Source organism: Urocampus carinirostris, chromosome 17 (assembly GCF_059441175.1).
Source record: "Urocampus carinirostris isolate Australia breed hairy pipefish chromosome 17, RoL_Ucar_1.0, whole genome shotgun sequence".
NCBI lineage: Eukaryota > Metazoa > Chordata > Actinopteri > Syngnathiformes > Syngnathidae > Urocampus > Urocampus carinirostris.
In genome coordinates this window covers 14,014,946-14,027,833 of record NC_142365.1, presented here as the reverse complement: position 1 = coordinate 14,027,833, position 12,888 = coordinate 14,014,946, and the positions used below count along the sequence as shown (strand labels likewise).

Here is a 12,888-nt window from a genome sequence, read left to right as displayed (position 1 = left end):
TGCAACGAGAACATTTTTTGTCACCTTATTAAGACATCATGTATTATTTAGCGCCTCCTATCGGTAAAAAAGTATTGATTTAAATAATAAGCAAAAACACAGTAACTGTCAGGATTACCAGAACAGAGCAGGAGACCCCAGAGCGTTCGTACAATTCTTTTATTTGGGGAAGTGTAAAGGGTTAGCGGGAGACGCGATGACCGTCGAACGTCAGCAGCAACGCCGTGAAGACAACTTCGGAACACGTAGCCAATCGTAGCGTGGGACGGAAGCAGGTCGAGTTTACCGGGACTGGAGAGAAGATCGTAGCGTGGGACGGAAGCAGGTCGGATCGGAGGCAGGCAGAATCAGGTAAACAAGTCAAGAAGACACAGGTAAATCAGGAGAGTCAAACGGGGTACAAAAGTAATCCTCAGACCAAGAGGTCTCGGCGTAGCGTGCTTAAAAAGGGAACATAAACCAATCAGGAAGCGCATTCCAGCGCGTCAGATGATTACCCCAGGTGGCTCCACTTAGGTAATCATGACAGTAACCATCTTATAAATGTGCATTTTTTAAAAGACTTGTGGATCGAGAAACGTTTATTTTTTTGACATAACCTGAGGCTTACCTGTCATCATCGTTTGCCATCTTGCTGCTGCAGGTACCCAGAAAAAACAAAAACCTTGTGAAAGCTGGGGAAAAAATTGGGAAAAATCGCATCTGTTTTGTAACCTTGAGTCTCTGTAGTTTGTATCCTTCCTTGTGCTTTGTACCACTCGTTTCCGGTTGCACTACACAATACAGCGACATCGAGTAAGCAATTATTAGGAAGTGTCCCTTTAAAGCAAGGTCCTCTAATATGGTGCCTGTAGGCACCAGGTTGCCCCCCTTAAACACCTGAGTAGCTGAAAATTTCTCACTATTGATGGGTCATTGCGATTTTTTTTTTTTTTAAGAAATTTGATTTTTAACTGACATGGTGTTTTGTAGTTGACCGAGCCGAGTTGAACATAGTAACATGAGAAGTTATTTTTTAAATGAATTTCAATCAGGTAGCCCTTGGTGCTAATTGCTAACAAAAAGCAGCTCTCAACTTCAAAAAGGTTGTTGACCCCTGATTTAAAGGATGATTTTGTTCATGTCACTCATCGGATTCAACGAAGTAGCTCAGGTGTTATAGCACTCCTCTTGTGACCGAGAGGTTGCAGGTTTGATTACTGGCTCTTCAGAGTTAAATGTCGATGTGTCCTTGGGTGAGACACTGAACCTTAATGCCCCCATTAAGCAGGTAGGTGCTTTGCATGGCTGAAGCTGCTAACTGTGTGCCAGTTTGTGTGAATGGGTAAGTGTGTAAATTGTAAAACACTTTAGAAGGTCTTCCATGACTTGAAAAGCACTATATAAGATCATTTACTATCAATACTGTATGAATGTATTTTGCTTATTTTCACATGTCGCGGGAGGTACTTGTTTCTGGATAAACAAGGGATTACAAGTATTCCTGAATTGTGCTATATGGTTCCTTCTTAATACAGATTGTTATGCGACGGATTAACAGCTAAAATGATCGGAATTTTGTAAACAATTCTGGTACCTGAGCACTCAAACCTTCTAATGAGAATTTCCAGTACTATATCCAGTTTCTCTGTGAAACCCGATAGCCGTCAGTTGTTCCCAAAGAAGCTGCCAGTTTACCATACGTTGCATCACCTGTTCCGCCACACCTGCGTATTTGCTTACACGTGCTCGGGTTTCTGCAAAGGCAAGAAAGAGTGAACTGTGCAGAAGTCAGCCCTGATTTCTCAATTCTTTTGCAGTTGCGAGTCCGAGGCGGTCCAGTCACCCAGCGGACTGGGAGATGCGAGTGAGGACCTCGACCTCACGCAAAAAAAGGTGATTATCGAGTTTAAAAATCCACAAACACACAATCAAATATGTACAGTATATGATACACCTTTTGTCATTTAAAATGATATCAAATATAAGATTTTATTTTATATATAGCATGTAAAGTTTTTTCTCTTGTTTCAGGTTTAACTCTTTATCCAAACATTAATAGATACAAAAATGTATGAAAAATAAATACAACGTAAAAGACAATAATGTTTTAAGTATAATTCCAGTTGACTTTATTTTTTAAAATAACCTTTTATTAATTTAGAGTTTTTCTAGTTAATTTTTAACTCGATTTTTTTACTGTGTGTGTTTTGGGTAAATATTTAAATGGACATGCAGCTCCACGATTCCCCCAAAAATCTCCTTTTTTTGTTTTTGGAAAAAACAAATCTTAAAAGAAAAATAGGAAAAATCAATAAATACAAAGAAAAATATTTGCTTTTGTTTTTGCAGCTCCACGTAAGTTTACTTTATTTGATTCAATATTTAACTGGATGTTTTGCAATGTGTACCTCTACACTGCCCCCCCCCAATAAGAAAATAAAAAATAAATAAGAAAAACATAGAAAACATAAGAAAACTCAAATAAATGAAGTAATAAAAATATTTTTTGTGCTGTGCTTGCAGCTGCAGAATATTTTTTTATGAATATTTAACTTGAAATAAGCAGCTACACAGAGGAGAAAATCTAATCCCCAAAAATATAAATAGGAAATCAATATAAAAATATTAAATCATGAAATAATTAAAAATACTATTATATTAAATTGAAAAAATACTATAATCAATTTTTCATTCTGTTAACAGATATTGTTTTTTTTTCCTTATATTTTCTTTTTCAATTTTCATTGTTGTTTCAATGTTTTATTTAAAAAATGTTTTTCAATTTGAAAAATAAAATGAAATAAAATAGATGAATAAGAAAATAAATGAAAATAAATCATGAAATTAATGTAAAAATAGTATTTGATATGAAATACAGCAAAAATACTTTCAAAGTAGTTTTTTGTTCCGTCGGCAGATAATTTTGCTGATTCTAAATTATTTTTCGTTTTAAAAAGAGGTACCTTCGTTACTATTATATTTTTGTTATTGTATTATTATTATTATAATGCTATTTTATTTTTTGGGTAAAGAATATTACTATTATTAATTATTATAAATAATTATATAATAAATCATTATTTTATAAATAATTATATTTATTTCTTTTATTCGTATTATATAGTATTTTCTTTTTTTTAATTAAAACATTAGCTTAATGCTCATTCTTCAACCTCAGAACTTGCTGGTGAGCTACATCTCGGAGCGCCTGAGCTCGCTGGAGGAAAAACGAGTGGTCTTGGAATCTGAGATTCTGCAGAACTCGAATCACGGCGATGCACTGGAGGCCTTGGTCCGCCAAAACTGCCTTCCCTTAGAACTGGAGCGCTACAAGCTGTTCATCGGGGACTTGGAGAGGGTGGTCAACCTGCTCCTCTGCCTCTCGGCCCGCCTGGCCAGAGTCCAGAACGCTCTCAGCACTGTGGACCAGGACACGGACGCTGAGGAAAAGGTGAGGCACAGGAGGATAATTAATTTAATGGCATAAGAGTTGCTTGGATTTTTATTTAAAAAAAAAACAAGCACTTCACACAAATCTTGGATTTGCGACCAATCGATTCAATTAATCACAAATAAATGGGAAAAAAATCCTACTAAAATAAAACGAAACTGTGGCATATCCCGAATAATGATAATAACCATAATAATTTGGACACAATTTACGTAATAGTCTTTGAATTTTTTTTCTCAAAAAAAAAAAAAAAAAAAGAAAACAACAGAAATATTTGAAATGTTATATCACATCTGAAATCTGTTGACACCTACTTATTATTTCATTTGTAATTTCCTTATTTGTAAAACTTTTAGTGTTTTTATAGGTATTTTTAAAATAGATTTCTTATCAAATATATTCTAGAATACATATATAGTTTAAATAATGTTCCTTGTATATTGTAAATGATTTATAATGTTTATTGATTCAAGTTGTTTGATGATAAGAAATGTATGAAAAAATACAATTTATTCCTGTATGCTTTTTATATTTATTGTATTTATTAACTGTTAATGTATTTTAATTTCTTTGCTTCTTTGCTATTCTTTTTAAATTTGCAGTATTATTCAGTTACTAAATTCTGAGAAAAATATTTAAAAGTATTTTTCAGAAAAAAAAGATTGCTTTTACTAAGATATATTTTAAAAAAAAAAGTTATGGAATTTAATTTTCAAAATATTTTAACGTCGTTGTGTTTTTTTAAACCTTTTTGCATTATTTATTCAGATTGTTCATTTCTATAAAAATATTTTTTTAAATGCAATATCTACAGATATACAGTATTTCACAATATATATTTATTGTCAACTCATTTTTGCAGCAATACTTGATAAAAAAAAGTCATTCATATTGTTTTTAAAACTTTTTTTAAATAAATGTTATACAAAATTATATAAGATTATATAAAAATATATTATAATGTTTTGTTCATTTGTATTTACCTTCCTTGAGGTTCCATGCAAATACGTTTGCAGTACTAAATATAAATATTTAAAAATAAAACATGCATTAAATGAATCTAGAAACAAAATATTTGATAAAAAAATTCAGATTGATTAATTGCATCAATTTTTCAAGATACATTGTATAATAAACAATAATTTATTATACATTTATTATTGAACCTTTGTATTGTTAATTTTTCTTCTTAATGTTTGCTGTATTTAGAAATACAAATTAATTAAATGAATGTATTTTCTGCTTAAAATATCCCCCAAATGATTTACTACATAACTTTCTATATGAAAATATTTCCGAGTCCCATGTCAGCAAAAACTTGTCTCACGACATGTGCTTATTGACAGGGAAAACACACTCGAAGCTTCACTCTTTAGATCTTCCCTATAATATTATGTGGGAAACATGCCTCCTTCTCTTTTTTTCTTTCTGCAAGTGAAGAGAACTCAAACGAAACTTTTCCCCGCCGGCCTCTCGTTCTGTCCTGTTGACTTTGGAACAGCAAACATGGCCGCCGGGCAAAGGGCAGCTTAGCTTTCTCACTGCGAGAAATTCACCCCAAAAGTACCGTATTTTCCGAACTACAAGACGCACCCAAATTGTATATGCGGACAAAATCCCAAACGCCTTACCATATTTGTGCAGTTTTTGATCAATTTATCGCTGACCACAGTTGCGTACTAACTGTGGCAATGAGGATCAAACTGGGATTCAATGGGAAAAGCACCACATCCTAAAAACTAGGCCCGCTGGGCAAATGGATGGTTGTTCACAATTGGATAACATTGAAATCGAAGTTACGGAGGGGAAGCGCCATCTTGTCCCGTAGAACAAGTAGGTCTTGGACCCATTTTTAGTGGGCCATGCGCCTTGGCAAAATAATGTTAAGAAGAAGAAATGACACTCCTCAACAGAAGATGGCAATATTAACCTGTTTAATCCCTCCTAAATGTTCAGTCTATCGGGGCATTTGAGTGGGACCATGTCTCATTTTATTGCGATTTTGTTTGTTTTATTTCCTTTTCTTATTATAATGGGTCCCAAGAAAGTCGGTGATAAGGGGAAGGAAAAGTGGAAAACGGTGACGACAACAACAATTGTGTCAAAGAAGGAAATGATTTCGAATGAAGAGCTGCTTGGAGTTACAGTAAATGGTTTAAAATGTTATATTGTTAGCTCTTTTTATTAGTATATTCATCTTTTTAAAATATGAATATTATATAATATATATGTATACATGATAATATATTATAGTTATTATCTGCATGATTAACTCTCATTACTCATAATTATTGCATAATTAACCCTCCCAACCTCAGACCTATTTCACATTGCCTACGCCATCTCACACCCTCAGATCATCAACCTCCCCCCATTTTACTGTACCTGCTGCCGGTCTCATTTACATGGGGACCAAAGCTTTCAGCCGCTCCGCCCCCCCCACCTCTGGAACTCATTACAGCCTGACCTCGTAATTCCGTCATCCTGTCCACCTTGAAATTCGAACTAAACCCACTCATCGGACTTGCCTATTTATAATCATCTGCTTCACATACCGTCCCCTTTTCAACTCTACTTTGTTTTTATTTAGTCTTCATTATTTGCTTGTCCAATTCTTGTTTTATTGTTGTTTGGCCAAGCTGGAATAGATGTTGTATTCAGGTACATTACAAAAACAGCAGAATGACAAACATTTGACTGAGACAATGAGGGATGACTGATTGGATGGATCAGCGGCGCTTGTTGTTTAGAAGGGTGATGGCAGTGGGGATCAGGCTTCTCCTGAGGCGAGCCCTACTGAATCTGAAAAGACATTTGGTGTTACCTCATTATCACACTATTTTAAGTCACGGCACCAGATATGTTAAAGAAATGAGATTAAAAATTGGTATAACATTTTGTTTCCCTTTTTCACAGCTCAAACTAAGAATTGTAAGTGACAAACGTTTTGAATATATGCTTTTATTCATTTATTCCAGGACGACCAAATTACTTCCCACAACTCCGTTTTCTTCATTCTGGTTAGAACAATCAAATTATCTCTCACAATGCCCTTATATTAATTCAGTTCTGAATCTCGTATGCCGTACTAAGACTGCTTTAATGTCTCACAATATTCTCATGGCTTGGCCCAATAATCACATCAACAATTTGGGTACCATAACTAAAATAGTGGGATGATAAGACCTGATGCCTTTTCATGTGTTGTCTGTAGTGGACTGGTGGATAAGATTCAGTGCACTCTACGCCATGATCTGACTTCGATTCCTGTTGCATCCTATGTACCTTTACTGTAGCTGTAATTCCAAAAAGTCTGGTGCACCTTATATATGGAAAAAATATCACAAGACTATCTTTTTGTGGTGAAAATCCAGGGCTCATTTTTGTTTATCGTTACCGCGGCTTGGACGATTTTATTGATTGGATGACATCAGTCGGGGTGCCAGATGATTACCATTCTCCCTTGGCATTCACTCTCTTCTTCCTTGCCACCATTCTCCCTCCCCGTTATCACCCATCTCCCTCGCAGTTACCGCCGCCAGTGCTGTTTGCATTTGCTCAGCGAAACTCGGCGGTTTCGATGACATTTGCAGCCCCGCCCGCCTCTGTTGAAACAAGGCAGGCGCTCACTTTCGCTCCCTGCTAGATAATGATTTTCTTTTTGTTTGTTTTTTTAATGTGTGTGTCCACGAAACCTGCAGGAGTGCATATACAGTACAAAAGAGGAAAACTCTATTTAAAAAAAAAACAATTCAAAAGGCCCTGTCTGTATTATCCAGAGACCATTCGTGGTGTAAAAATACTTAGTTTATTGAAAAAAAAACATTGTTTCGTCAAATAATAAGCAATAAACGCAGGTACTAGCTCACAAACATTAGTTCAGTTTAGAAATCTGTGAATATTTTACACAGCTTGAAGAAGCTGTCATGTCGTACTACTATGGAAGCCCGAGTAAGGATTTTTCCAAGCTAGCTTGTCCCGGTGGTGCTTCAGCATTTAACGGCCATTTACTGCACACAGCTGAGGCCTGAATGTAATGATTTAAAGCATCTTTCACAATTTTTCACTGTTTCCCTCCCTAGCCACTCACGTTAGCCACTTGGCTTCAGGTTATGGTTTTCCGCTAACTACTATTGTTATTGTTAGCCGTTCCTGCTTTGTCCTTTAGTGACACTCGTCTTCCACAGCTGCTGATGCAAGCAAACCTGCGATGCAGGCATATTCATCTTTTTTTTCCACAGTTTTGTTCTCTAGCAACTCATGTTAGTCACTTGGCTGCGGTTTGCTGCTAATGCTATTGTTGTTGTAAGCAACTCCTGCTTGGTCATTCAGTGTCACTCGCCTCCCACAGCTGCTTGTAAGCAAATGTTGTGGAGTCCCCTGATTCCGCAATGTATGACTTTTTTCCACTTTTTTCTTCTCTGGCCACTCATGTTACCTACTTTGCTGCAGGCTATGGCTAGCCCCTGTTGTTACCGTTAGCTGCTCCTCCTTCGTTCTTCAGTGTCATTCGCCTCCCACATATGTTGATGCAACCGAACAGCGCAAAGTCCTGTAAGTCAGGGCTCTTCCATATCTTTTCCCACTGATTCTTTCTCTAGCCACTTATATTAACCTCTTGGCTGCATAATATTCCTCGCCGCTGGCAGCTATTTTTATTTTTAGCGGCTCGCGGTAAATAAAGCTTTCTCTGGCAATTATTTTAGTAGCTTCTCCAGCTCTCTGCTTACGCTACTCACTTCAGCTCTGACCAACTCCAGCTATTTGCTCTTCTCAGCTGCTGATTCCTGCATCTTCCATTTTCCCCCCACTGTTTCCTGCTCTAGCCACTCATTTTAGCCAGTTAGCTCCAGTTTATGGCTATCCGTTATTGTAAACTGCTCTTTATCCAGCTCACTCGGTCTTTTGTTCTCACTTGAGGGAATATTGAAATATACAGTATGTAAACAAATGTTTCACACAATTTATTTGAATAAATAACTTTACACTACATTATTTTGTCTTCATTTTTATTATATTAATGCAATTGATTTATTGTGCATATTTGAAGAATTGTATGTATATATATATATATATACTGTACATATATATATATATATATTGTCACTGAATTTAAATTGAGTTCCATTATATTTGTGTCTCCCATCTACTGTAAATTAAACAGTAAACAATAGAAAAGTTCACAAAAATCCGTGTTCGAAATAAAGGAGGTAAAAGCCTTCAATTAGCACATAGCATCAGATGCTAACATCTTACGCTTTGTTTTTACGTTTCAGCAATCGCTGGACAGCCGTCACCGTCTCCTGTGCAAACAGCGCGAGGACGCCAAAGACCTGAAGGACAACCTAGACCGCCGAGAGAACTTGGTGTCCACATTTTTGTCCCGCCAGCTGAGGCAAGAGGAGGTGCAGGACTACCGGCGCTTCGTCCAGACCAAGGCCTCGCTTCTCATTCGCAGAAAGGACTTGGAGGAGAAGACCAGGCTTTGTGAGGAGCAGCTGGAGGCCTTGGACAAAAGTCTTCGTCTTTAAGTGTGGACGATTTGTTTTCCCGACCCATTTTTTGTGCCTTTTTTTCATCACATAACTTGAATCAGGCTGTAGTTCTTCACTCAGTCAATAGAGGGAGCCCAAGAGCCTTTCACACGGACAGCCAGCATCTAAAATGAAATGACATCTCGGTCTACAGGGGGAGCCGAAGAGCCTTTCTCACGGAGAGTCAGCTAAAACTTGAATTGAGCTGCAGTTCCTTGTTCCGTCTACTGGGGGAGCCAAAGAGCCTTTCACACAGGGAACCAGCAAATAAAATGAAATGACATCTTGGTCTCCAGTGGGAGGCCAAGAGCTTTTCACACGGAGAGCCAGCAAAAAATGACATTACACGTTTCTCTTTTGACTCCATACGAATCCCCGCCTTTCATCCACTTGGCCCCGCCCCCTGACTCACACAGCCTATCCAAAATCACATAGGAAAATCACGTGTGGATCAAAGAACTCGAAAACCAAAATGTGAACAGTAACTTTGAAAAAAAGCACTTTCTAGCTGAATGCACATTTCTTGTCAGTTTTTTAAATCAAACATTCAGAAGCGTTACTTTTTTTAAAGGGAGCTTTCGAGGTAAGTTGAAATGCAATTGTAGCAAAAAAGAAACGACAATTCAAAGTGGAAACCCTAAAGTTGAACCTTATCTTGTAGTTTTTGTTGAAGTCAAATGAAATTGTGATGGAATTATTTACAGTAGACCTTCGGGATATGTCATGAATCAATTCTAAAGTGAAATATCTGTATAGCATGGTGTAGAGAACGATGCTAATAAGCAAAAACCCCAGTACCCCAGATAAAAACACTAAAATAACAACAAAGTATATATTGAGTCCTGATTTCCGTGGTGTTTGTTTTTGCTTCTCCCTTTAGCATCACTGCAAACCTTGAACCCGCGGCTAATTAATACTGTACAGTATTGTATTGCCAACTTGCTAAGTCTTAACGAAACACTCACACATTCTGGAACTTAGTAAAGACTAAGGCATTGTGGGAGGGAGTTAGGCTAATAGCAGAGCAGCATTTTTCAAGACATCGACCAATCACAGACAAGAATCTTAGAGACATAACTTGTCATAAGCACAAACACTGTAATTTAATTTTATAAGTATATGGGAACTCAAAATAATTAATTGTGAATGTCATTTAGTGAGGAAAATACTGTAAAGAGGGGCTATAAACATATTATTCCACACTCTAAAGTGAACATGGCGTAAGGCGGGTCGCCGTATCCTGGGGGACTACTGTGTACTGTGTGTGCGTGTGTGTGTGTGTGTGTGTGTGTATCCCATTTGGATAATTTCATTTAAAGTGTTTAGAATTGGCGATTATTTAAGTGGGGGAATGGAAAATAAATGGTGAACTTGCAAACTTTTACAAACGAATCATACCAGTCCCTGCTTCAGGGGTCTCAAATTCAACTTATATGGTTTCTGCTGGAGCTAAGATCAGGGTCCAATCGTCTTTTCCAAAGAAAAAAGAAAAAAAAACATTCCACTCATCACACTCTAATATCTCTAAAAAAAATGATCAACACAAAAAACACCTAAAGGAATAATTGATATTTAAAAAATTCGGTCATAAATGAATTCAGAATTTATGTGTTCGCTCCACTTACATTATAAACTTTCATAGCAAGGCAGGGGCCTTAAACCATCATCCAATGGACCAATTGCGACCAACAGGAAGAATGTTTGAGACCCTTGCTTTAGATGATCAATTAATCAATTCCTGGAGTTCAAATCGGAAATAGTTGAGCATGAATGTTTCTATTCTAAAAACAAAAAACCCTCATTAAAGAAAATTAAATACGTTCACGGTTGTTCAACAATTGAAAAACGATTGACTTATTGTTCAATTTCTTCGATTTCACTCAAAAGTGAAACATCGGTTCATCAACTCTTAGAAATTACCGAATTCCGAGATGGTTTAATCACTTACTGCAGTTTGACTCATGACTGTTCAACTTTGAAGTTCAACCACAGGAATTGAACAATGGTTCACTCTACCTAATTTTCAGTTTCAGGTGTTCAACTCAAATTCAACTCAATTCTTGTTCAAGATTTGAGGCGAATCACAGAAATTAATAAAGGATTACAATTTTAAGTTACCGTATTTTCCGCACCATAGGGCGCACCGGGTTATAGGGCGCACCCCCAAAAAATAGTTCTTGGTCCTATATCTTCCATACATAAGGCGCACCGGATTATAAGGCGCTACAATGGGAACGTCGACAAAACAGTCAGATAGTTCAGTCAAACTTATTACCCCTTTAACATTCCGAAAGCTTGCAAAGAAGCAAATACGTGTCTCAGACATGTACGGAAACCGTGTCCGTACGATGTCACTCAAATGCATCGTTCCAAATATCATTCGGAAGGTTAAAGTCTTGGGATTCAAGAAATGCCAACCATTCCTTAGTTTCTATTTTCTTTTTCACTCGCAACTTTACTGTGCATATGACAATAAACACTTTGAATTAAATTTAGTTTAAAAATAGACTCATCAAAGAAACATCAAGATCGTTCTAAAACAAGATAATGGGAAAATATAAAGCCGCGTAGCTCACCTAAGTTCTCTTGCAGCCTTCACGTAACCATGGTCTTCTTAATACCGTGAGTGTAGTAAATCCAGGAGAGTAAAATATTTACAAATACAGAATGGTAAAACATGTTTCCTCTATGCCGTAGACAACCAAACATGCTATTCACATTCATCTTTTTCGGCCAATTGCAGGCTTTGTTTTGCCCCTTTAGCCTATGCGAGCCTGTAAATGATAAAAAGGGATCCGCCCCCTTTACCTCCGAATAACTTTAGCCGATAGTGATCGATTCAAATGATGATTGACACATTGGTTAGCCAATGAAACGCCGGAATATAAATCCCAGCATACACCGCGGACTACTTCGTGTTCGGGGGAAAATCTTGTCGGCGGCTGCTTGCCTTAGTTGCAAGACTTTGCGACTTAATATTGATCCATGTATAAGGCGCACTGTATTATAAGGCGCATGGTCAGCTTTTGAAAAAAATTAAGACTTTTAGGTGCGCCTTATAGTGCAGAAAATACGGTAACTGTTATTAGATTCACTGTACTTTATGTTCCTTATTTTGGATTAGAAACACAGAAATTGAGCAATGATAATCAACTTCAAGTTGAATGTCTAAATGTATGACTTTGCAAAATTTTACATTTAAGGGGTTCACCTCAAATTCAACTCATTTCTTGTACAAAATCGTAGTGGAACCACAGAATTTGAACAGCGATTGTTTCATCTATAAACGTTCAATTTTAGAGGATCAACTCAAACTCGTGTTGAACATTGGAGTTGAGCCACAGGAATTGAACACTGTTTTTCAACTTCAAGTTGAACGTTGATTGTTTCAACTAAATGTTAATCCTTGAAAGTTTGAGTCAGATTCTTTGTTCAATTTTGGAGTGGAACCACAAAAGTTGAACAATTATTTTGACCCTAACAGTGGAAAATTAATGTTGAACTTTCAAACTTCTGCTCATTAAAACTTTGTGGTTTCTCTCCATAAAATGTTCAACTCAGGAGGTTCTGTGTTAGAATATTTAACGTCTAATGTGCCTCAGGTTGGTTTACCCTCAGATTGAACATTGGTTTATGAACTATTTTTCAAATTTGGAGATGTTTTATTCAAATAAACTCCTCAAGTTCGACTTTGGAGTTGAAACGCTGAAATTGAATAATGATTTTTCAACTTTAAGTTGAACCTCAATTGATTCACTCAACAACATGTTCAATTTAGGAGCTTCATTTCCTCAATTGATGGATTAGTTCATTTGGCCTGAAAGCTGAACAATCATTTTCAGCTTCAAGTTGAATTTTGAATGTTTCATTACACAGTATATATGTTCAAATTTGGAGGTTCAACTCTCCAAGCTCAACTCA

General features: G+C 36.7%; 1 protein-coding gene across 1 annotated transcript in view; it reads left to right on the top strand.

Moving 5' to 3' along the window:
• The window catches only part of shroom1 (shroom family member 1), a 33,092-nt gene extending 23,292 nt beyond the window's left edge, over positions 1-9,800 (top strand). The window contains exons 7-9 of the mRNA XM_088321446.1: positions 1,800-1,875; positions 3,161-3,433; positions 8,710-9,800. Of these exons, the coding sequence (XP_088177572.1) occupies positions 1,800-1,875; positions 3,161-3,433; positions 8,710-8,964 (604 nt within the window). The 3' untranslated portion in view covers positions 8,965-9,800. The remainder of the gene's footprint in view (positions 1-1,799; positions 1,876-3,160; positions 3,434-8,709) is intronic.
• The last annotated feature ends 3,088 nt before the right edge of the window (positions 9,801-12,888 follow it).